Source organism: Xyrauchen texanus, chromosome 26 (assembly GCF_025860055.1).
Source record: "Xyrauchen texanus isolate HMW12.3.18 chromosome 26, RBS_HiC_50CHRs, whole genome shotgun sequence".
Classification (NCBI taxonomy): domain Eukaryota; kingdom Metazoa; phylum Chordata; class Actinopteri; order Cypriniformes; family Catostomidae; genus Xyrauchen; species Xyrauchen texanus.
In genome coordinates, this window is record NC_068301.1 from 40,376,727 (window position 1) to 40,402,506 (window position 25,780).

A 25,780-nucleotide genomic window follows, 5' to 3' on the forward strand; every position below is an offset into this window, starting at 1 on the left:
AGGATAGAATAAAAATATATTAACTATTTTTCCATAACTTTGAAGGTTTTATAAATTTACATGACTTTTCCAAGCCTGGAAATCGTCATTTTAAAATTCCCTGATATTTTAAGGTTTTCCATGACCATGGGAACCCTGTAAGTATTACTAGCCCTTTCAACATTTAATCATGTGCGATACAGAAGATATCAATAATACATTTTTCACTAGTCAAAAAGCTTATTCTTGAGGTCAGCAATGGAATTAATACTAGTGAAAATGCTAATTCTTTATATCATTTATTAGGTTTGCAAAAGTAATAATGTTAATTCTTGAAATAAAAAATTATGTTATTACTCTTGGAAATACACATCCTTGATATAACTGAAGGGCTAAAAATCTATTGTTCCCTTTACAAAAAGCTTCACTATGATGCTGCGCTGCTAAGCACTACGGGGAACAACCCTAGTTGTGACCGAGCTGAATAATGTGTGTAACACGTCAATGAACATTGACCGGAATTTATAGCCTCGGCTGATGTAATCATTAGATGCACCTGCGGCCAGGCTATAAATGGATACGTCACCAGGTGTCGTCAAAAAGTCTTTTTCAGAGCGATTCTGTTTCTGTGTGTTTCACAAACCCTGTCAAAACTTTCTTTCCTCTGTTAGGAGTTAGAATCAGTTAGGCAGTGTGCAGTGAACGTTGTTCTCTTTTCTCTTCTGTTTAGAAAATATTATATATATATATATATATATATATATATATATATATATATATATATATATTTCTAAAAAAAGAAAAGAAAAAAGAGAGAATGACTGAAAGCCGCAAATGGTGCGTGTTCCCCTCTTCTCGCTCTATAGCTGAAGAGGACACACATCAGTTTTTGCTCTGTTTGTTTGAGTGTAAGAGCACGCTGGAATTGCTCGATGTTGTTACTCAAGCGGTTGCCAGATTTGACTGGCCACGCGAAAAAGAGACCCCAAACCCTCCAAATTAGGGGATAGATTTTATCTTCCAGTCTAAGAAAGGGAACGCCTCATGAGTCCCTTCCCTTCTTTGATAAACCTCCATGAAGAGCTTTTTCGCTCATGGAGGAACCCATAAAAAACAAAAACAAAAATATATATATACAGGTGAAACCCAAAAAATTTGAATATCGTGCAAAAGTTCATTAATTTCAGTAATTCAACTTAAAAGGTGAAACTAATATATTATATAGACTCATTACAAGCAAAGTAAGATATTTCAAGCCTTTATTTGATAGAATTTTGATGATTATGGCTTACAGCTTATGAAAACCCCAAATTCAGAATCTCAGAAAATTAGAATATTACATGAAATCAATAAAAAAAAAGATTTTAAATACAGAAATGTCGGCCCTCTGAAAAGTATAATCATGCATATGTACTTAGTACTTGGTTTGGGCCCCTTTTGCATTAATTACTGCCTCAATGCAGCGTGGCATGGATGCTATCAGCCTGTGGCACTGCTGAGGTGTTATGGAAGACCAAGATGCTTCAATAGCTGCCTTCAGCTCTTCTGCATTGTTTGGTCTCATGTCTCTCATCTTTCTCTTGGCAATGCCCCATAGATTCTCTATGGGGTTCAGGTCAGGCGAGTTTGCTGGCCAATCAAGCACAGTAATACCATGGTCATTGAACCAGGTTTTGGTACTTTTGGCAGTGTGGGCAGGTGCCAAGTCCTGCTGGAAAATGAAGTCAGCATCTCCATAAAGCTTGTCTGCTGAAGGAAGCATGAAGTGCTCTAAAATGTCCCGGTAGACGGCTGCGTTGACTCTGGACTTAATAAAGCACAGTGGACCAACACCAGCCGATGACATGGCTCCCCAAACCAACACAGACTGTGGAAACTTCACACTGGACTTCAAGCATCTTGGATTGTGTGCCTCTCCATTCTTCCTCCAGACTCTGGGACCTTGGTTTCCAAATGAGATGCAAAATTTGCTCTCATCAGAAAAGAGGACTTTGGACCACTGAGCAACAGAACAGTTCTTTTTTCTTTAGCCCAGGTAAGACGTTTGACATTTGAAGCCCATGTCCAGGACCCGTCTGTGTGTGGTGGCTCTTGATGCAGTAACTCCAGCCTCAGTCCACTCCTTGTGAAGCTCCCCACACATTTGAATGGCCTTTTCCTGACAATCCTCTCCAGGCTACGGTCATCCCTGCTGCTTGTGCACCTTTTTCTTCCACACTTTTCCCTTCCACTTAACTTTCTATTAATGTGCTTTGATACAGCACTTTGAGAACATCCAACTTCTTTTGCAATTACCTTTTGAGGCTTTCCCTCCTTGTGGAGGGTGTCAATGATGGTTTTCTGCACAACTGTCAGGTCAGCAGTCTTCCCCATGATTGTGAATTCAACTGAACCAGACTGAGAGACCATTTAAAGGCTCAGGAACCCTTTGCAGGTGTTTAGCTGATTAGAGTGTGACACTTTGAGCCTACAATACTGAACCTTTTCACAATATTCAAATTTTCTGAGATTCTGAATTTGGGGTTTTCATAAGCTGTAAGCCATAATCATCAAAATTATATCAAATAAAAGCTTGAAATATCTTACTTTGCTTGTAATGAGTCTATATAATATATTAGTTTCACCTTTTAAGTTGAATTACTGAAATTAATGAACTTTTGCACGATATTCTAATTTTTCGAGTTTCACCTGTATTTTCTTCCCGTGTTCACATACCCTCGACGTCATTATATTCGACTATCGTGGGTGCTGAGGCACGGGGGTATTCAGTGATGCCGCCGGTCGAAGAGACGCTTGCGGGCTATCTCTCGCCGGGCTCGGCATCGTCACTTAAGAAGCCCTCTCTCCCCTCAAAGCCTTGTAGGACAACCTCCACTTTAGTGGGTAGGGCTTATCAAGCAGCAGGTCAGGCTGGTGCTGCTCTGCACACTATTCCTAAACAAGTTTGTGATGCGGCAGGTTGTCCTCTCCGCACACATTCATTGGACTTTTTTAGTTTGGATGTTCTGCACTCCGTGCTCTTATGCCCTTGAGTCGACATCTCAGCTCATGCCTGAACAAGTTTGTGATGCGGCAGGCTGGTCCTCTCCGCTCACATTCATCAGTTTTTATGACAAGTTTGTGTTGCGATAGGGCCAATTTTACGTAAATGGCTATAACTCTTGATAGAAAGAAATCTTCACCAAACTTGGTATGCTTATGTAAGAGGTCAATCTTTTGTCATCCAGAAAAGTTGGTGCGGTTTTGCCACATGTTGGCTCTATAATACAAACAAAAAAAAAAATAATTGGTTGTAACTACACAACCGTTAGTCTGATTGAGTTGAAAACGGCATGCAGTGTCTTTGTCCAAGGTGCTATGACTATCTATGAGGACATTGGCGTATCTCAAAAAACATGGCCGCCATCAGCCAATGAATGCTGAGCACCTATTAGACAAGGTTAACAGAGGCCGATCAGCTCAAAACTCAGTTGGCTTGCTTGACTCTTTGCCCTAGAGTTCTGTGAAATATTTGAAAGAAATCGGACACGAGTGGCGCTAACAAGTTTTACACCTCAGTAATGATGCTGCCTTTCACACATAGACACAATATGCATATCATATGTATCCTCATTCTGAACAACTTTGCCTCAAGAAGCACAGCAGCAGCAAATATTCACGATTATGTAAAAAACCTACATTTTTTAACTAGTGCTAGTTTTATAGCTCAAACTCAATAAAACAAAACCAGTACAATTCTCTGGACACTCTAGGTCAATAGTTATCAAAAAAAATTTGAAATTTTCCCTTTGGATAGCTATAACAGGGTCATTTAGAAAATGGGCATGGCAAAATATACTGAAAAGCCTATAAATCCTAAACTAAAGTCAAAACTTCACGAAAGTAGGTGAGCGCATGCAACATATAATTCTAAAGAAGCATACAGACCATTTAAAAAACATGTATTTCCATAGTAAATTGGCTGTATTGGCTGTAAATTGTCTTTTCCATCTATGATCGAAGTGGTTACAAACCATGATTTTTTTACTCTGTAAGTGCATTTTCATTAGTATTTTCACTAGTATAGGTAGAACTTTCACCCTAGAACTTACTGGTTTCACCAGGCTCAAGCTTGGGGAGTCAAAATATTGCCTTTTCACTTTAAGGTGTCCTAAACTGACACGTGTCCTAACCGGACACGATGCGATCCCGCGACACGCGATAAAAAGGTATCTTTTCTATGTTAATCAGAGTTTTTGTCTTAACCAGCTGCGACAAACGACGAGTGACAGGGCTTTCTATTTTTGGAATGGTTTCTATTTCTGCGATGTTGCAACAGCCAGCGCAGTCACCAAATGGGTCTAAAATTATTCTTATTGCAATATATTGGCATCTCACTAGCCGGTTCACAACAACTTGATTTTGGCAGAGGGTGTCACACACCTACCGAATGTTGTGCTTAAAGTCTCCCTCTCTTCAGCCAGCACTGTTTCACACACACACCATTTCAGATTCAAAATGACAGAGGGTAGACATCCCGGCTCATTCCAACTTAAAATTAAAAACTGTATAATTTAAATGGGTACGATATCATCTTGTTGTTAATTTTGGTACCATTATGCTGTCATTAGCAAAATGATATGAGATGTGACAAATTTGAAATCAAATCAATGAAAATTTGAAAATAAAATAAAAAAACCTCTGGATATGGCCAAGTGTGATCATTACACAGCATAAATCACATGCGCTGCACACTACAGAATGAACAAGAAGTGCCACTCTGCTATGTCATATGATTCCCACACACGGGCACACACATGCACACACACTCACACAAACGCAACACACACTGCTGGTGCTTAATTTTCATGCAGTGTATTTAGAGTATAAATGGCTGTTAACACTTAAATTAACACCTCATTTCAGCTCGGCGATTTCAGCTCGAGAGTCGCGACAGGAGTATCCCAGCATTAAAAGGAAGCTTGATACAACTAACTCATCAAAAACAGGAAGAACACAACGGTCTGTCAAAATAAAAGTCCTGCTAACATGAAAGCTCTGTTCAAATGGATACATGAAATTGAAGACAGAAAAATATAACTACTGTATAAACATTTAATAAAAATGCCAAAAAGTAGCAATAATACTCATAATGACAAATATAGCTCCAAGCAACATTTGTCAGGGTTCAAGCCTTTTAAGAACTTTTAATGCAAAAAAGTATGTATTTGTATATGTACTTAAGTTGCTGAATTTGCAAACTGGTGTTATATATGACTCTGATGTCTTTTGTTCAACAATCCTGAAACAGGATAATTTTTATGTTGGTCATTTTTTAAACTTTTTAACTTTTATAAAGCCACAATGCACCCAATCTCGAATTTATTTTAGGAATTATAGGCTTTTAGATACATTTGGTTTAACCCACATGATAAATGCAACTCCTAAATAACTAAATAAATAACATAAGTTAAACTTTTCTTTGATAATTATTGACCTAGGGAGTCCTAGATGTAGATCACAATAGCAGGTAACATTGGATAATATACAATAATTTACACACCATTAATACAGCCATTTTTCTGAAATTTGTGGTGGCCATGGTTTTTTATTTGTCTGAGTCATATTGTAGAATATGTTAGAATTTGGCCCCTACAAGAAAAATTCTAATTTTCAACTTCATTGATAATACAGTTACAGAGTTATGAGCATTTTTTTTTTTTGTTGTAGCACCCCCTATAGGTGAATGTTTTCACGATTTTGCATGCAGACTTAAAATGTGCTGTTGTATATGTATTTCAAGTTTCATAACATTTGGCATTTTTGTTTTGTAGATATTGTTCAATAAGTACAAAATGGATGACTTGGCTTATATATTCGCAATGCTTCGACGAATCAAAATTCTTTTTTTAAATGGCAGAAATATTTTCGTCATAAGGTGTAATCGAATCGTCTTGAGCCAATGAATCAAGAAAAAATTATTTTGTTTCTAGGACATGAGGCTACCCTAGCAACCAAGTAACAAATCACATATCTCTGCACCAGAACATCATAGAGAATTCTGGGTTGACTTATTTCACTCAGGATGGCAAGGAGCCTTGTTAAATATCACCCTGGTAACTGCTTAGCAACCAGATGGGGTACCCTAGCAACCAAGAAACAAATCACATATCTCTGCACCAGAACATCGTAGAGACTTCAGGGTTGACTTATTTCACTCAGGATAGCAAGGAGCCTCATTAAGTATCACCCTGGTAAATGCCTAGCAACCAGATGGGGTTACCCTAGCAACCAAGTAACAAATCACATATCTCTGCACAAGGAACATTGTAGAGACTTCCAGGTTGACTTATTTCACTCAGGATAGCAAGGAGCTTCATTAAGTATCACTCTGGAAACTGCCTAGCAATGACATGGGGCTACCTTAGCAACCAAGTAATAAATCCCATATCTCTGCACCAGAACATCATAGATATTTCTGGGTTGAGCCATTTCACTAAGGATGGAAAGGAGGCTTGATAATTATCACTCTGGTAATGGCCTAGCAACCACATGGGGTTATCCTAGCAACCAAGTAACAAATCACACCTCTCTGCACCAGAAAATTGTGGAGATTTCCGGGTTGACTTATTTCAGTCAGGATAGCAAGGAGCCTCATTAAGTATCACTCTGGTAAATACCCAGCAATGAAATGGGGTTACCCTAGCAACCAAGAAACAAATCACATATTTCTGCACCAGAAAATCGTAGCCTTCCGGGCTGACTTATTTCTGTCAGGATAGTAAGGAGCCATGTTAAGCATCACCTTGGTCACTGCCAAGCAATCAGATGGGGTTACCCTAGCAACCATGTAACAAATCACATATCTCTGAACTAGAACATATCTATCTGTCTATCTGATAGAATGAATGGTCTTATAATCTTTAAGCTTTGAACTTTTAAAACTACTACTTAAACTACTTAAAACTTAAAACCTTCAAACTTTTACAACTACTTCAAACTTTCAGGCTAGGCTTTCTAGCCTAGCAAAGTGATAAAATGTGTTAAAAACTTACTAGCATCATTCTAACACATGTTAGCAACACCTAGCAACGTGCTAAATCATGCTAAAACATATCAGCATCATGCTAACATATGCTAGCAATGCCCAGCAAAGTGCTAAAACTTGCTAAAAACATGCTAGCATCATGCTAACACATACAAGCAACGTTTAGTAAATTGCTAAAACATGCTAAAAACATGCTAGCAGTATATCTGTCTGTCTTAAACTAAAGTTGGCAGTCAGTATTTGCATACCCCGCCCCCGGACATACGGGTATAAAGGCGAGGCAAATACTAGAGCTCATTCAGGATTTTTCTGAGGAGCCGGAAATGGTTCTGGCCTCTACAGCGGTTCGGCTCAGCGATGTGGCCGGGAAGACACAACGTCTCGTTCCCTCCATCAGGGAACGGAGGTTACATCCGTAACCTAGACGTTCCCCTTCTGTCGCTCTCTCCACGTTGTGTCGGAGAAGCGACACTAGGGGTCCAGTTTAAATCCGCCATGCGCTGAGCCGTGTACGTGTTCTGCTGACACAGGAGCGGGCAGGTATTTCTTACGTGCCAAACGACCGGCTGTGTCAGACTGCACGTACCCTTCCCCAATGCCCCAAAAAAGTAGTAGGAATCCTTCTGGTTACCCTAGACAGGGGAACAAGGCGACGCTTGCCAACCTGGGAACGGGCCAAGCCTGGCTGGGCCTCTTTTCTCTCTATGTTTCTCGCATAGAGCAATAGACAGCCAGGGCCCTTACACCCACTGAGGGAAGGGTGGGTCAATCCCGTGGGAAGAAGGAGCTATGCGGGGGGCGGCTGGAGTGACTTGCTTTCGGTTGAAAGCGAGCCGCGACCACAACGTTGTCATGGTCATGCTCTCGCAGTGAGGGCATGAACCATCCACAAAAGCAGCCTCGGTGTGATCGCTGCCCAGACACACAAGACAACGCCTGTGGCCGTCTGAAGCGCAGAGCACTCTACCCCATCCAGGAACTACACAAGGGCGGAAGGGCATCTTTATAAAGACACGTCCTGAAAAGGACATTCAACGCCGCTGTGTATTTTGCTCTTTTTAGAGAAAATAACTCTTTTAGAGGAAATCACTCTTTTAATTAATCTTTTGAGTTTATACTGCGCTGTCGATGCGCCCAGGGGCAATATGCACTGCCGTGCAAGGAGAAATCGCTGCTGTAATGCGCCCTCAGTCCAACAGCATGCAGTAGTGTCAGAGGAATACAGGAACGGGTGTGTTTTCACGCGAACAGCATGCACAACCATCGGCTCCTCAGAAAATTTCTGAATGAACTATAGTATTTGCCTCGCCTTTATGTCCGGGGGCGGGGTATGCAAATACTGACTGCCAACTTCTCATTGGCCTTTTTTCATAGATCAGAGGTATATTCTGTGCTCAAGAGAGACCCCTAGTGTCGCTTCTCCGACACAATGTGTAGAGAGCGACAGAAGGGGAATGTATAATTTTTATCTATAAGACTAATTTGTTGATTATAGTTTTGATTTAGTATCATTACCGAGGTACCAGGGCTGGTATCATACCGAAGCCAAAATACGGAGCAACCCTACCACACAGAAATACAGGCACTTACTCACAGTTATGTCACCGCATAACACGTGTCAAACTCGCTTAATTTCAAGTGACACACAAGCTCATTTCTGAAACATAGGATGGCAGGAACTAAACATTTCACTCAACAATCAGTTAGTGCTTTCCTCATGAATAATAATGAGATTTCCCTGTCAACTGTATGTTTTGGGGTGCGTTTTGTTCGCTTAAAAAGTTAAACGAAACAGTGCTACATGGATCAATTATCAACACAGCTCAATCGTTGATAGAGCAGCACGAGCGCAGAGCAGGTATGATAATTCGAGGATCTCAACCGAACACACTATTTTAAATGCACTTGTGAACCAGCTGAGATGTGCTGCAGGGATTGTGAAACTCATTTGAATGCGGGACAGAATTGTCTGTTGCAAAACTCTTATGTCTCGGTGATGAAACTTGTTTTAAACAAATAACCCCAACATTCTAAATGGCACTGATAAAGAAAACTGGAGAAAACATAAAATAGAAGGCTTTTCAATTCTCAGATCACAATGCTTACAAAACTTTACCATGGATTTACTGTAGCAACACTAACTGTACTGTATTACCTATGGTAGTTATGGCAGAAAATCTTTCTAAATGTATTTAGACTGCTGTTTTTCATTACAAAAATGTTATTGTTCTTTATATAGAAACCATAGCTACTAATCATGGTAGTGAGGAGCCATGCATGGTTTAACCTATGGCTACCATAAACTATTAGAAATGTCATTGTTAAAAATATAGATGCTATGGAAGAACTATTTCATTATGCATTTGCATAATTATGGACCAAGCTCTCCGTTTTCCATCTGTGTACAATCTGTTCTCTTGTAATGCTCTCTGATTGTAGGAAAATGTAATTTGTTTTGTTTGCCTTCTGAAATTCAAAGAGATTACTTTAGTTTAATCAGTAGGAGCCTGATGAAAGGAATCTGTAAAGACCCAACTTAGTCACATTTAGTCCCCACAAATGTTACTGTTGTTATTATCATAATTTTCATATGCATCCCAACCTCAAAATCAATGCTGTACTGTTAAATGTGCATTTAAATGCACATAGCATGTAATAATATAGGTAATTGCATGGGTGCTACCAAAGCAGATGCTTGTGCCACACTCTCAACATTTCCTATAAGAGCACAAATAAACCCTGATGTGGCGCAGGCTGAAATTTTGTTAGACACCCGTTTTAATCTATTCTTCGATCAACACACGTTAATACGGGTCTGGCGATGTGGGCTTGTGGATGCGGCTTGTGGCTTGTGGATGCAAGTATGATCAAAAGTTACTTTATTGTTTGTATCACTCCACTTGGGTTTGTGGCATTCCAAACTAACGTGTAAGATAAGAACAGATGTGTAAAAGCAGCAAGATGTGTGAATTTTCATTCATTTTCAAAACTAAAGCTTTGAGCCAAGAGTGTAGGCTTTGAGTGAGTTGAGCTGACACTGTCAAAATGCATTCAGTGCTAAGTTATCCATAATGTTCTCTCACTCCATGATCAATTTCACAACACACATTGTTTCAAAGCAGCTTTACAGATAATTGTTCTGTAACATAACTTTAGCAAGCTTACCGCTCTGATGAATTTCTCAGAGAGAGCACATTTGGAGCCAAAGCTTTTGGTCTGTAGAGTCATGTTCTCCTTGGTCTGGGAATCAAAGGTTGGGTTCTCGATGAGAGCGTTCACAAACACCCACACATGGTTCTTAACCTGGAAAATTAAAGAAAATTGTTCCTTAATAAATTAACTTGAATTGAATTGTACACAGCACATAAAATCTCTGATTTAATCTGACAGATATTCTAACAGATGAATGTGTTAAGTAGTGAACGCTTACCTGGAATGGTTTAACGGAGACTCCAGCTTTGTTCTTCTTCTTTACCACTTCAATTAGCTTTGCCACTATTTGGTCCACGACATAATCAACATGTCTGCCACCCTGAGAAAACAAAAAACTCTTGAGTATAACACACCTTTGACATTTATAAAATGCATCTTAACACCAGAGCAGAGGGAGGAAATGACAGATACTGATGTTTGTATAACAAACGCTGAAGCTATTACAGGGTTATCACAAAAACCTCTATTCAAATTTACATTCAGCTTTTTTTCTTGAATATTTGAGGCATTGTGTGTTTGACTACAGCTGTGTTGCTGGATAAACAAGAGTGTGTTTGAGAGACCTTAGTAGTAGCGATGCTGTTGACAAAGCTGATCTGCTGAAAACCCTTCTCACTCATAGTGAGACACACTTCCCAGCGCTCATTCACCGTCTCATTCACCACCTTCAGAGAAACACCCGTCTCATCCAGCTTATCCTTCACATACAGATCCACATAACTGCGGAAACCATTCACCTGCAGCACAGGACACAAACACATGCTCTCACAGTCTGGCTACATCTATTAATTTCATCACACTTAGGGCCCAATGAAATCGGTTTTATTTTTCACCAAATTCCACTTTAATTTTTCTGAATTCAGAGTTTTAAAGTTTGATTACATTTTAAACTGTATTACTGTTTACAGTAACAAAAACTGTAATCAAATTAATTTATAGAGTTTTAATCAAATTAAAACAGAACAATTACTTTTCAACATACCATTGCATTATTTTTATCAAATGATGAGCTTCTATAGGGATCCTCAAACCAAAATTTAGGTTTTTATTTATTTACAGTATTTACATATTTTGTCAAATACAAATACTGTAGAGAATCACAGTATTAATGAAAGTAAAAATGAATCTCTTGCTTGAGATATTGCTTAAATATAAAGTAATTATTATTGAAATATTATTATTATCATTATTATTACTACTATATTGAATATTACATTTCGATCAAAAGTAATATACTTCAGTCGCATTTTTCAGTTTCAGGTGTCTAGTTAAATGGAGATTTTATTATTATTATTTTTATTTCACCAAGTGCCCCACCAAGAGCGTAGAACCACACATTATAGCGTCACAGTGAATAAAGTGCCCTGCTCTTTGTCATTAATACAAACACAGAGCGCACGTGATGTTAATTATGTGGTTAGTGTTAGCAGTGGCTATTTGTTTAATTCAATCTCATGCTTTTGTGGTTTAATCATTCAACTAGGACATATCACAATTTTAGTTTGATTAATTGTGCATAAATATGCTAATTTCTGTGACATTACGCGTTCTATATAAATTCTATTTTTAGGACTGGATTCTGCCACTCTGTCCTTGTTTTCCAGTAATGCAGAAATCATAGGGCCCTACACACTGTTCTCATGAATAATTACTTATTGATGAATAGAAATGAGTGACAGGAGACTTACAGGCAGTTTCTTTCCATTAAGCATGACTTTAACACCCCTACATGAGCCCGCCACATCATATGCTCTGTGGGTCAGCAGAGCCACGATGTCCTTGTCCAGTTTCTCCATCTTGAATTTGGCCAGATCAGGCTGGAACGCGACACGTGTGAAATCTTCTCCATCAAAGAACTTGATCTTCGCCTCACTGGTCTTTGTCATGTTCTCGTGCCACGCCTGTGGGAAAAATGAGCAAAGACAAACTCAAGGTAAATCTTTAAGACATCAAGTTATTTGTCTGTAGGAAGGATGCTCAACAATCAAGTCTGTTTAACACAATCATAAGAACCTTGTCATATTCCAAATCTTTGATACTGTTAAGCAAGTCTGTACCTGTTTGAAGTTGCGTTTGTAGTCTTTGCAGGCCGTCTCCACAGTAAACTTTGTACTGAATATGTTACAGAGCTTAGCACCATAACCGTTCCTGCCACCTGGAGGATAAAATATTGAGTTAAGTTGTACATGTTTACACTCATTCTTATCCAGCACAGTGTCGCTGTAGCCTGTTTGTCTGGAAATATTTTAATCTTGATTCCAATAAATCTTGCTATAATGTGCACAGTAAAAATTTTGTCAGATAACCTAAAAATTCTGTCAAAAAAATCTTCAAGTTCTTCATGTAGTAACATCTAAGTTAACTGGTTTTATTCAATTAAAAAATAATATTTAATCCAAGTCAACCTTAAAAATTAGGTTACACCAGAAATTTTTTTTTAAGAGTTAGATCAAATTGAACTAGATACTTAGTAGAGGTCTGCAACCCGACGGGACCCGAGAACCCAGGCTGGGTTCGGTCAGTTTTTCAAGTAGGACTTCAGGTTCGGGTTTGTAATTAATGAAAAAATAAACAGGCTTACGGAACTTGTTTTGCACACGTGCTCTCACTCACAGATGCGTGAATGGACGAAGTTAAGGGCCGTTCACACAGAATTTGTTATTAGCGTGCCTCTGTTCTGTTTTCCCATTGTTTAAACATATGCTGGACCAATGTCTTTGACATTTGCACTGCATCTCGCTTTTCCTCAGCAACTTCGCACAGGGCCGGCATATTTTAAAAACCAAGTCAAGTTAAAAAGAACGTCAAATTGTCAAAAATGCATGTTGAGAAACCTGTACTCTGTTTCATTCTATACGCTGCATCTAGATTGTTTTCAGTACAGTTGTCACAAATATTCAACATTCTGAACAATTTCAGGCTGCATAAAGGGGACTGTTGCATTGTTTAATTTTATTTCAGATTGTTCTGCACCACATGAAATTTAAGTGCATAAATGGTAAGTCAATAATTTTTTCCCTTTCTGCTCTTGTGTACTAAGGGGCTGCTGTGCCTTGTTAAAACTGTGTTTACTGTTTCAGTACTGTTACTGAATGTTGCCTATATGCTTACATAAAATATAGTCTATTGCAACAGTCCTTGCCAGAAGAAGAAATTAGATAGTAAGCAATTTACGTGTTTGGGATTAAAATCTGACTGTATCATTCAGGCCAGGTAGCATATGCAAACATGACCTTACTATGCCACATGGTCTCGGTATAGTCAGGTATAATTTTAAGGCCCGCGATACCTCTAATACTTACGATAACTTTTGCAGACAGATTACCATTTTTTTGCAAATAGTAAGGTCATGGTTGCATACAATACCATAAGTCACAACAGTAAGTTGCATTTAAAATAACTTTAATATTTTTAATTTCTCCCATGGGAGCCCATGAACAATGTCACAAAATGTGAGGTATATGCATAAACTATGAGTTATGACTGGTTAGATAGTAAGGGCTCTATTTTCATTAGTGCACAAAGTGCAGCTTCGACCTTGTGCTATATCTTATTTAATATTCACAAGAGTGCTAATTCTAATTTTGTGCCTGCGCAAAACGCAAGTGGGCGTGGGAGGGATCATTTATGATCTAATTTGTATCGGTATTTGTACACCTGTGATGTTTAAGTCACTGCAAAAGGTGCAGGTGGAAGAAGTTGGAGAGAGCAAAATGTTTAATTTGGATAGACTTTTGTTACCACTTTATATGTATTACATTTTCATTTCGTTTGAAGTATAATTTGAAATTAGAAATAATTTTGGTTTAAATGTTTTCGTGTTTCAATAAATGAATGTAGAATCAAAATCTATTTCGACCTGTAGAATTGAAGTGTGTGCCGATACAATCACTGTTAGTACTTGCCTTGATTTGTGTTTCAGTACATGAAAATGATTAATAATACTTCTCAATCAATCTCTATAATTTAACAGAGCGAAAATCCAATTCCTGAAGAGAACCACATTTCCATGCATATAAAAGGAGTGTACCACTGTCATACAAGACTGACATTCAAAAAGGACGCAGTTAATACACAAAAAATGTAAGTCCATATTTCTATTTTTATAATTAATTACATACAGCCTACCTACTTCTTATGTGCTATCTTTATTAATATTGCTGGATATTACTAAAGCTTCAAAATACTGCCGGTGTAATGTAAGTTATGTTGTATGTGCAAGTAGTAAATATTTTTTAACTAAAACCTTCATTTGAATCAGACCTATGCCTCATTAAAAATATAGTCTTTTCGAGTGGCGTCCCCTTCGCGCAGTGCCCTTTAAGAGCGCAAAATTCTAATTAGAATTTGCCCCTTATATCGTATTGTTTATTTTTCAATTTGAGGTGTTCCCATGCTTCAAACACAACGTATGAATCCCAGCATGTTAATTTGGCGGTTGTGTCTCCTTATGGATAATATGGATTTAACCTGTTGATACGTAATCGCCCGCACGCGGTAGTGACGTCACTCTGCTTACGTTTAATATATAATTTACCGTCTATAAATGTAATTAATATGAACAAATTATACATCTTTTCAAAGGACTAAGGGTTCAACATTGATATCTGATCTCTGTTTCACGATAGCAATGCTTCAGAAACAGCAATTTAGTTATTCGTGCAGGAGTACAAATGAAAACCTGCGATATCAAAACGGGACTTCATACCTTTATTATGAAAACGCAATCGCCAGATGAATCCAGTTCAACACACTCCAAACATGAAGCAGGGTTTACCGGTGTTACATTATCATGACAACAAAGTTGGAATACTGTACATTATGTCAGGAACTCTTTTATGACACAATTATGAGGAACTGAGCTCAGGGAAAATGGGGAATGTGGGAATGCACAGTCAGGGAATACACTAAATGTCTTTTAATTAGTCCAGAAGGTAATTCCAAAACAATCCATAAAGTTATTCCAAACTGAAAACTCCAAAAATGTCCCAAAGAGCCAATAGGGAAAAAAAAGATGAAGTCATACCGACAGAAGATCCAAAATGTTCCAAAAGGTCAATGCAAAAATGCAAAAAGGTTTAGAAACCTCAAAGAGTAAAAGAGTGTGTAAAACAGTTAAAGGATGGGCAAGGAGGAGGCGAGAACCGGCTTGTCAACATAAATAATATTTTAATGTAAACTTAAACCAAAAGCACAAACATAAACACACATGACGGACATGCCCGTAATTCTCTCTCTCTCGAACCATTGTCACCGGCCGCCTTTATCCCTCGCGCGCCTCATCAGGCCGATTGGGGACCGGGCGCGCGATATTCCGACCGGCCCGCCCCCTCCGCTCCACACTCCTCCCGGCGTTATCTCAGGCCGGGTGCCACCGGCATGACGTACACCCCCATCCCTGGGGCGGGTGTATCTTGCATCCAGCGTGGTCATCCCGCCTTCCTCGCCCTGGGAGGAGACAGGAGGGAAGACAACAACAACAAAACAAAATAGGCGAGGAAAAGGCCAACACGGTGCGACAGGGAGAGAGAGAGGAGAGAGAGAAAAAGCTCAATCACCGGTTCTCTGATGTACCGTCACGTGGTCCTCGAACACTCCTTCACACTCAGGCGGATAACAGCCGCTCCACCCCGGGGCAAACCGGAGTGAAACCGTCGACCCCCAGCGGGCAGAACGCGCCTCCGCTTTTCTGGCGGCAAATGGGGACACTCCTCCGCCCCTGGCAGCGGCTCTACCGCTCCGGCCGGTCGGACAGTTTCTTCCCTCCTCCCCTCGCGGATGGCGGTCTTCCCTCGACCCCTCCACGTCTCTGGGGACGCCAGGCCCCTCCTCCGCCCCCAGCAGCGGCTCCCTCGCTCCAGGCGGTCGGGGTATCCAGTCCCCACTTGCCCCGCGGACGACGGCCGTACCCCGCATCCGGGCGGTCGGGCTACTCTGTCACCCGGCAGATGGCAGCGGCGCTCCCCTGGGTGGACGGCAGTGTCGAGGACTCTGCGACCAGCATCCCTCCTCCTTCCCGGGTTTCGGCACCAATGTAAAACAGTTAAAGGATGGGCAAGGAGGAGGCGAGAACCGGCTTGTCAACATAAAAAATATTTTAATGTAAACTTAAACCAAAAGCACAAACATAAACACACATGACGGACATGCCCGTAATTCTCTCTCTCTCGAACAATCGTCACCGCCGCCTTTATCCTCGTAGCGCCTCATCAGGCCGATTGGGGACCGGGCAGCGATATTCGACCGGCCCGCCCCCTCCGCTCCACAGAGTGTCTTCAAAAAACAAAAGACTAGAGAAGTTGGTCTCAACATATCAAACACTGAGCATAGAACAGAGGAACAGAGCAACTTAAATACACTCACAGAAAAATGAGGCACAGGTGAAAACAATAATACATGATACAAAGGCGGAAACTGAAATGAAATGCACTGAGGGCCTCTAGTGCCCAAAACTAGTCCATAAACCTAACACATTACACAGACAAGGCTAGTAAGTGATTTTATCACACTGGAGTCATGTTAACACATATAATGTTTAAAGGGCACCTATTATGGAATTTTGAAAATTACCTTTCATGTAGTGTGTAACATAGATTTAAGTGAACAAAAACATCATGCAAAGTTTTATATATGAAAGTTCACCATAAAAAAGTTATTGTATCTCAAAAGTAGGAGTCGACTCTGTGTCAATGTAATTAATCAATTTTCCAACGAGTCATTTTCCTTTCCGTTGTGACGTCAAGACAAAAATTATCAAATTGTCCGCGTCCACTCATTGCGCGCGCAGACACCAGGGAAAACTTGAAAACATCTTGTCGACAACAAGACGCTGTGTTCTGAAGTGCACATCAAAAGCAACCTTTTTTCACTGCCCAGGGACGAGCATGTGAAGAATCAGTGGCTAGAGTTTATATTTACAACTATACCACACAAGTATAGCCCGAACCTTGTGCTGTGTTCGCCTCATTTTAATGACGACTGCTTTACGAACATGAATGCTTTCAAGTGTGGATTCGCGAGCCGGTTGATACTGAAGGAAGGTTCAGTACCAAGTTTATTTGGATCAGCTTCCTCCTCCGAATCACAACCTGTAAGTATTATTAATAATTGTTGCTTTTATGTGTTTTTTAGCATGCTTAATAAGTATTTGTGTGTGTTGTGTAAGTTACACTCAGTGCAGCTTCTAGGTCTCCAATGTCAATTTTTTTGAAATATGTGAAATGTTTGTCAATGTTATTGGAGTTGTCATAAAGAATAGAGCAATAACTTGTAGTAATACAGTGCTTTACCAATATGTTTATGCTTTGGGCTAACGCAAACAATAACTGATTGGGTGTTTACCACCGAACTTAGGGCTATGATCGCTAACATATATCAACTCAAATTCCTTCTCTGATTTTGATTTTTTTAACTACAAAGAGGTGATGGGCGTTCCGTTTCCGACAATCTCTGCAGAGTATACCAATCACAACTGACTGGGTCATCTGACCAATCACCGCAGATTAGCGTCACGCAAAGGAGGGGTTTGGAAAAATGAGTCGTTGAACGAATCATTTGGGAGTCGGTGAGCAAATCAGGTAAACATAAATGCATATTATAAGACAACATAAGTGTTTTTTGTCATTGCATGCATGTAAAACTGTTGTTGGGGACTCCCAAAACAATATTAGGAACATTTTAAATGCCATAATAGGTGCCCTTTAAGTATTATGGCTATACTTTTGAAACAGTGTGTAGTTAATATTTAGTGTATTGGTGTAACGCAGTCTCAGGTTGATTGGGATCCATGAGCAGTCTTTTATTTAGAGACAGGGTTAAGGTCAACAAACAGGCAAGGTTCAGATATGGGGCAGACTGGTGTTTTTTTTTTTTGTTTGTTTCTTTTATTTGATAGGGACAAAGCATGTTGATGAACATTTGTACAAAATACAAGATGTAAACAAGCCGGATTATAGCAGTATTGCTAATTTACGTCCGTAGTCCCTAGGCAGGTACACACAAATAACAAATACTCACAATACACAAGACTCAATAAAAAACACAATACATAAAAACACATCACAAAAATTACTAAGAAAAATGTTTACACACTTGATTTTTCATAAGCCACTTAAGATGTTCTTTAAAAGTGTGATAAGTAGAACATTGTCATATTGACTGTGGCAAACTATTAAAATATTTGCTCTCTATCACTGATAAAACTTTCTGGCCAAAGGATGTTCAGCCTATTTGGTACTTCCCAGTCCCTCTACTGACAGACCTGGTACCAATACCACAATCTCCCTCTGTTTAATAAACTCCTTCAATGGAGGTGGAGCAAGGCCATGCCAGACCTTATAAACAAAGCACACATAATTAAAAAAATTTAAATTTTCAAAACTCAATAGATTATGTTTCTTATTTATATTACAGTGGTGAAATGAAAGGGGTTTTTTTGTCAAACACTTTTATCGCCTTCTTATACAGTATTTCTACTGACTTAAGAATTGAGTTACTCGTAAAAGACCAACTACTGAAGCAATACTGCATATGTGAAAAAATCATTGAATATAAATACAACCTTGCAGGACCAACTGTCAAAAAGGACCTAATATACCTAAAATTCTTTAAATTAAATTTCACAATATTAGACAACTTTTTTACATGGCTTTTAAAAGTGAGAGTAGAATCTAAAGTAATCCAAGATACATAAACTCTTTCACAACTTCTATTTCCTCTCCTCCCATAAATACATTTGAATGCGTCATCTCTACTAACCGTTTTGAAAACATCATACACACAGATTTTTTTTGGTTCAATATTAAACCTGTCCTAATAAGCCAATCCTGTACATTAGTCATAGCAGAGGTCAAAGTAATCGATGCTTTTTCAAAATTATTTGCATGGATATAAATAACTACATCATCTGCATATAACTGAATATTTACATCTTTACATACTTCAGGTAAATCATTAATGTAAATTGAAAATAAAATTGGTCCTAAAATAGAACCTTGTGGAACCCCCTTGGAGCAAGCAATATATGAAGATTTCACACCATCAATACATACACATTGTTTCCTATTTGAAAGATAAGATTTTACCCAAAGTATTGCTTCCTCTGAGAAATTAAAATTTGTTAGTTTAGATAAGAGCACCTGATGGTCAACGGTGTCGAATGCATTCTTTAAATCTAAAAAGACAGCACCCACACACGCATTCTTATCTAATAAGCATTTCACTCTCTCAACAAACAAACTGTTTGCTGAATCTGTTGAGTAATTTCTACGGAAACCAAATTGCATTGGATGTAAAGAATTAAAACCCTTATTTAGATGATTAGTCAAAAGATTTGATACCCATTTTTCTGCTACCTTAGATATAATAGGAAGAATACTAATTGGCCTATAATTTTTCAAATTTAATTTATTTCCAGATTTGTAGATTGGGACAACTGTAGCCATCTTCCAAGCAGATGGAACAACTGCTTGTTTGAATGACAGATTTACCATATGTGTTATTGGCATAATAAAGAATCTTTATTTGTTTTTAAAAATGTTGTGTCAAGCCCATACACATCCTTTGCTTTGGAGCTTTTAATGCATCAATGATATTTGCTACTTATAACTCAGTTATTTCATCTATTTGAAATATCGGTTGATCAATTTGTATAGGTCTATATGAAATGTATTTTACAGTAAAACGCTGGGTTAATTCATCCACTGAATTTCTAAAATGTGAATTAAAATCTGTGGCTATAGATAAAGAGTCTTTTACTAATATAGTGTTAATTTTAAGTTCAAATGTTGTTATAATATTCTTTTGTTTACCAACAAATTTATTAATGGTTTGCCAAATGTTTTTCCCATCCCCTTTTGGCCCCTCAATAATGTTCATAAAAAAACTTGCTTTAACCTTTCGTAAAGTCTGAATTACTTTATTCCTCATAGAGGTGTATTTATATCGATCAGTTAGGAGACCAGAATTCAGTGATTTTTTAAGGAGCTGATCTCTCTCCTTCATCAATTTCCTACATTCATTGTTAACCCAGGGTAATGTATTTTCTTTTATTTTTGTTAACCGTCCCCTTCTAGTAAACAATTCAAACACCTCTTTAACCGTTCCCAAAAAATAATCAGAGCCTCTCTCTAAATTTTCACTTTGCAGGACTTCACTCCAATCAATGTCTTTTAAAGCTATTTCAAAATTGCGTTGCTGATTTTTAGGGACTATATTACGATGGGCAGTATTTTTAAATGAATTTAAAAAGCGTTGCTTTGTTAGTTTTCTTGAAAAAAATATTACATTATGGTCAGACAGCCCTGTCAACAAATTATAATGCTTTAAAATTCTTTCAGGTTTATTTGTAAACAATAGATCTATTTTAGTTTTAGAATGAGGGCTTATTCTAGTAGGCTGTTCTATCAGTTGTGTAAAATTAAAATATTCAAAAATCTGTTTTAAATTTTTCCTGTCCTTCCTTTCATTCCAATTTATATTAAAATCTCCCATGATAATTATTTCTTTTTCAAGTCACAGTGATTAAGAAGTTGTTTCAATTGGTCATAAAAATCCATATTTGCTGAAGGTTTACTGATACATACAAATTAAAATAAAAGACATTTCTGCAGAAAGTGTGATATCCACACCAACACACTCAAGACTAACATCACTTGGCCATTCAATTTGATTACATTTTAAAGTGCTTTTTATATAAATTAAAACCCCTCCACCCCTCCCCTGCTCCCCATCTTTCCTAAAAATATTATATCCAGGCATATTTACTACTGAATCTGCAGATGAACAATTTAACCATGTTTCTGATAATCCTAGAAAGTCAATATTGGAATTACAAAGTAAATGTTCAAGTTGTTCGCGTTTAGGAGTCATACTCCGGATGTTTAAATGTCCGCCAAACAATCCTTTCATTTTGCATCGTGTATCCCAGACAATTTTAGCCTGATTCAGGGTTTGGAAAAAATGTGTTAATCGATGCCTTTTCATTACCGGATTCCTCGGTTTAAAAGATCCGTTTAAATGTAGGCCTACATTCAAACAGGTAGATGCCGTAGGCAACCGAGTCAAACACTCACCACCAACAGGTTCGACACTTTGCAAGCTAGCGTGCACATCAAACAAATGCGCTGGATCCAGTCCACTCCGCTGAGTCCGCTCACAAACGCCTCCACGGCTAGACACACCAGCAGTAATAATGTTCGGGAACCCCATGAGAGCCGGCACCAGAAGTCCAGCAGAATCAGGCCACAACGCCGCCCGTGCGGCACTCCCAACAAGGAATCCACACTCAAGCCAACTGCACCAGAGAGACCACACCACGACACGGGAGGCTGGAGCCCACGGAAAACCAGGGAAGGAACAGACGCGGCCAGACCAACGAGAGTTTTTGCACTACTGAGTACTGGTCGGCGCTGCACTGTCTATTGTCCTGTTCATTGTCAGTAATTTGTTGTACTGTCCTGTACTTTTTGCACATGTTTGCACATGCACTTTATATAGGTATATATAGGTAGTTTATATAGGTATTTTATTTCGTGGTGTAGTCTCATGTGGTCCTATGTTGGTCCTTTGTTGTTTTTATGTAGCACCATGGTCCTGGAGGAACGTTGTCTCGTTTTGCTGTGTACTGTACTAACTGTATATGGTTGAAACGACAATAAAAACCACTTGACTTGACTTGACTTGAGACAGCTGTCATCATAGTTTACACAGCCATCGCCATTTGACCGCGCTGGAGACTGTACGCAGTCAAGGGCAATTTCCCCAGAGGCTTGTGAACCAGGATTGAGTTCTATATCTCCAGCCAGAAGTAATATTGATGCTAATTGAAGATATCCCAGTCGCGAGTTTTTGCTAGATGACAAAACCTTCTCGCGAGGCACTGAGGTGACAAGCTGACTTTACATTCGCATTTTTTAGAATCTTAGAGTACAATACATGTTGACTCCTAAAAACCAGGGGGAAAACGCAGTCGCTACTCTCTTTAACATATCGATGTCGCAATGATAGTACCAATACTGTTAGGATATACAACATTACAGTCCATTTAAAAAAAAAGGGTTTTACTGAGAAATTGAATTTTGTTGACGATTTTAATGAGAAAATTTGTGGTTTATTTGAACCACACGTGTGTTAGAGGCGATCGAGTTCATGGTCAGGCAGGCAGTGGATCGAGGCAGGCAGCTGATATAGAAGACGGGTAGACAGGCGTAGGTAACAAGGGCTGGCGGCAGGCAATCGTGGTCATAGACAGGCAGGGTAAGAACACAGGAGATCTAATAGCAGGTTGATAAGTAAACGCTCAGTAATGCAGCCAAAACAAACAAGACTTTGCAGTGAAGGCACAGACACGCGTGATTTAAATAGCGTGGCGATAATGGGGAACAGCTAGCGTGCAATCGAGCCAGGTATGTGGGGTTATGGGAAGTGTGGTTAGAGGTTAGAACTCGGGTGAATTAGATCTCCGGTGGCCGGTTGAGGAGGCGCCTTCACCGGCATTTGTGACAGAGCCCCCTCCTGTGAGAGGCTCCTGGAGTGAGGGTGCGATCGACGTCGGGGTCTACCTCGGGGTCGGGGGCCGGTTTCTCTGGGTTGATCCTGTGGAACTCAGTGATGAAATTGGGGTCGAGGATGTCGTTTGCTCCGATCCAGGATCTCTCCTCCGGGCCGTACCCCTCCCAGTCCACCAGGTATTGGATTCGACCTCGCTGACGTCTTGAGTCCAGTAGACCCCGCACCAAGAATGCTTCTTCTCCGTCCACGAGCATGGGAGGGGGGCTAGGGTTGACTCCCTCCTCCTCGGACCACTGGCCAGTTTCAGCAGGGATACATGAAAGGTACGGGAAATGCGATAGTCAGCGGGCAGTTGGAGGCGAAATGACACTGAGTTAATTCTTTTCGAAATTTGAAAGGGACCCACATACCTGGGGCTGAGCTTCTTACAGGGTAAGTGGAGGCGGAGGTCACGCGTCGAGAGCCACACCCACTGTCCTGGGGCATAGTTGGGACAGGGACTACGATGCCGGTCCGCTTGTTCCCTTGATCTTCTTACGGACCGTTGGAGGTGGACGTGGGCCTGGTTCCAAACTGCCTCACTGCGCTGTAGCCAGCTGTTAACCGTGGGAACTTCAGAGGGCTCGCCTGACCAGGGGAACAGAGGAGGTTGGAACCCTAGTACGCACTGAAAGGGGGTTAGGTTAGTGGAGGGCTTGCGGATGGAGTTCTGTGCGTACTCTACCCAGGGAAGAAAACGGCTCCAGTCGGCTTGGTTTGCTTGGCAGAAGATGCGCAGGAATTTGATAATTTCCTGGTTCAGTCGTTCCGTCTGGCCGTTCGACTGGGGGTGATATCCAGAGGAGTGACTGACGCTGATGTTTAGAAGGCGGAAGAAGGCTGCCCAAACTCTGGAGGTGAATTGAGGTCCACGGTCCGAGATGATGTTTTCGGGAAGCCCGTGAGTAGCGAAAAACATAGTGGAGGAGGTGTTTGGCGGTTTCGATAGCTGACGGGAGTTTCGCTAGTGGAATTAGGTGGCACCCGTTTGAGAACCGGTCTAGATCGGTCCACGAAGTCGATGGCGATGTGGTACCAGGGCCGCTGAGGTATGGGCAGAGGCTGAAGCAGGCCGGCTGGGAGTTGTCTCGGGTCTTGGCCATGTTGCAGGTTTGACAACCGTTCACGAAGGCGGCCGTGTCAGTCTGCAGGGTTTCCCACCAGAACCGGTTTCCGTGATGGTGTTCCACTGGACAGGGGCGAGGAGCAGCGCAGGCGAGATGATGGGCTCGGAGGTGGGGTTCGGAGGGGTGGAGTCGTGCTGTCGGGAGAGTGAGTCGGCCTTGATATTCTTTGATCCGGGGAGGTATGAGATAGTGAAGTTGAACCGTATGAAGAATAGTGCCCACCTGGCTTGTCTAGGGTTGAGTCTTTTAGCCGAGCACAGGTATTCCAGGTTGAGTTGGTCTGTGAGGATGAGGAAGGGGTGTCTGGCTCCTTCCAACCAGTGATGCCACTCCTCGAAGGCTGCTTTCATGGCCAATAGCTCGTGATTGCCCACGTCGTAGTTACGTTCGGCCGGCGAGAGTTTGCGCGAGTAGAAGGCGATGGGAACAGCTTGGGGGATTTCCTGGCGCTGGGAGAGGATGGCGTCAATGCCAGTGTTGGATGCGTCAACCTCTACGATGAAAGGAACGTTGGGGTCTGGATGGTGCAGGATGGGAGCGGAGGTGAAACGCTCCTTCAGTAAATCGAAAGCCTGTAGGGCGTCGGTGGTCCAGCGGAGCTTGGTTTGGCCTGCCTTTACCATGGAGGTGAGCGGTGTGGCAACTGTGCTGTAGTTCGAATAAAGCATCGGTAGGAGTTGGCGAATCCCAAAAGCATTGGAGCTCCTTTAGTGTGTTCGGCTGTGGCCAGTTCAGGACAGTGTGTACTTTGCTTTCGGTCCATGGCCACACCTTCTGTACTAATGATATACCCAAGGAAGGAGACTGAGGTCAGATGGAACTCGCACTTCTCCGCCTTAGCGCATAGTTGGTGCTTAATGAGCTGCTTCAGGACTGCCCTGACCTGGGTGACGTGTTCCTAAAGTGAGTTGGAGTAGACAAGAATGTCGTTGATGTAGACGATCAGACACCGGTTCAGCATGTCCCTGAAGAGGTCGTTAATGAAGGATTGGAACACCGAGGGACTGTTGGACAGGCCGAACGGCATCACAAGGTATTCATAGTGCCCACTGGTGGTTGAGAAGGCCGTCTTCCATTCATCCCCTCCTTAATGCGGATCAGGTTAAACACGCTGCGCAGGTCGAGCTTGGTGTAGATTTTAGCGGTTCTGAGCTGCTCAAGCGCCGCTGGGACTAGAGAAAGGGGTACTGGAACTTTATGGTGACGTCGTTAAGGCCGCGATAATCAATACAGGGGCGGATAGTACCGTCCTTCTTGCCCACGAAGAAGAACCCGGGGCGGTTGGTGAAGTAGACGGGCGGATGAATCCCTTTGCCAGCTCCTCCTCGATGTAGCGTTTCATGGCATCCGACTCCGGCTCCGACAAAGGGAAGATCCGGCCTCTGGGTGTTGAGGCGCGGGTGTGAGTTCAATGGCACAGTCACTTGAGCGGTGGGGCGGTAGCTGCGACGCTTTTGACTTACTAAACGCCTAGCTGAGGTCGGCGTACTCGGGAGGTATTGAAGGGGAGTCATCTGGCTCCTTCAGGACCTTAGTAGTACCCACGGTGGTTGGGTTGACGGCCTCGAGTCATCTGGAAGTGCAGTTTGAACCCCATCGCGTGATCTGGTTGTCCCGCCAGGAGATTAGTGGGTCGTGTTCACGTAACCAGGGAAGACCAAGGATGACCGGGTTGTGAGGGGAGTGGATGACAAAAAAACAAGTATTTTCGGTATGCAGCGCCCCGACTCGCAGAGTGATGACGGTGGTGGAGTGAAGGACTTGGCCGGTTCTCAGCAGGCGCCCACATAGTGCTGCCACTGTTAAGGGAGGATCACAGGAGGTCAGAGGAATCTTATGTGATTGGACCAGAGCTTCATCGATAAAGCTACCCACTGCCCCCAAA

General features: G+C 41.0%; 1 protein-coding gene across 5 annotated transcripts in view; it reads right to left on the reverse strand.

Moving 5' to 3' along the window:
* Window positions 1–25,780, reverse strand: part of LOC127619619 (DNA topoisomerase 2-beta-like) — a 150,078-nt gene that overhangs the window by 81,831 nt on the left and 42,467 nt on the right. For all 5 annotated transcript variants that reach the window (XR_007967590.1, XR_007967591.1, XM_052092528.1 and 2 more), the window contains exons 6-10: window positions 12,277–12,374; window positions 11,908–12,120; window positions 10,783–10,956; window positions 10,437–10,538; window positions 10,172–10,309 (exon numbers count right to left, since the gene is read on the reverse strand). Coding sequence is in view for 3 of the 5 variants with exons in the window: in XM_052092528.1 (XP_051948488.1) it covers window positions 10,172–10,309; window positions 10,437–10,538; window positions 10,783–10,956; window positions 11,908–12,120; window positions 12,277–12,374 (725 nt within the window). In the remaining 2 variants the exon portion in view is untranslated. The remainder of the gene's footprint in view (window positions 1–10,171; window positions 10,310–10,436; window positions 10,539–10,782; window positions 10,957–11,907; window positions 12,121–12,276; window positions 12,375–25,780) is intronic.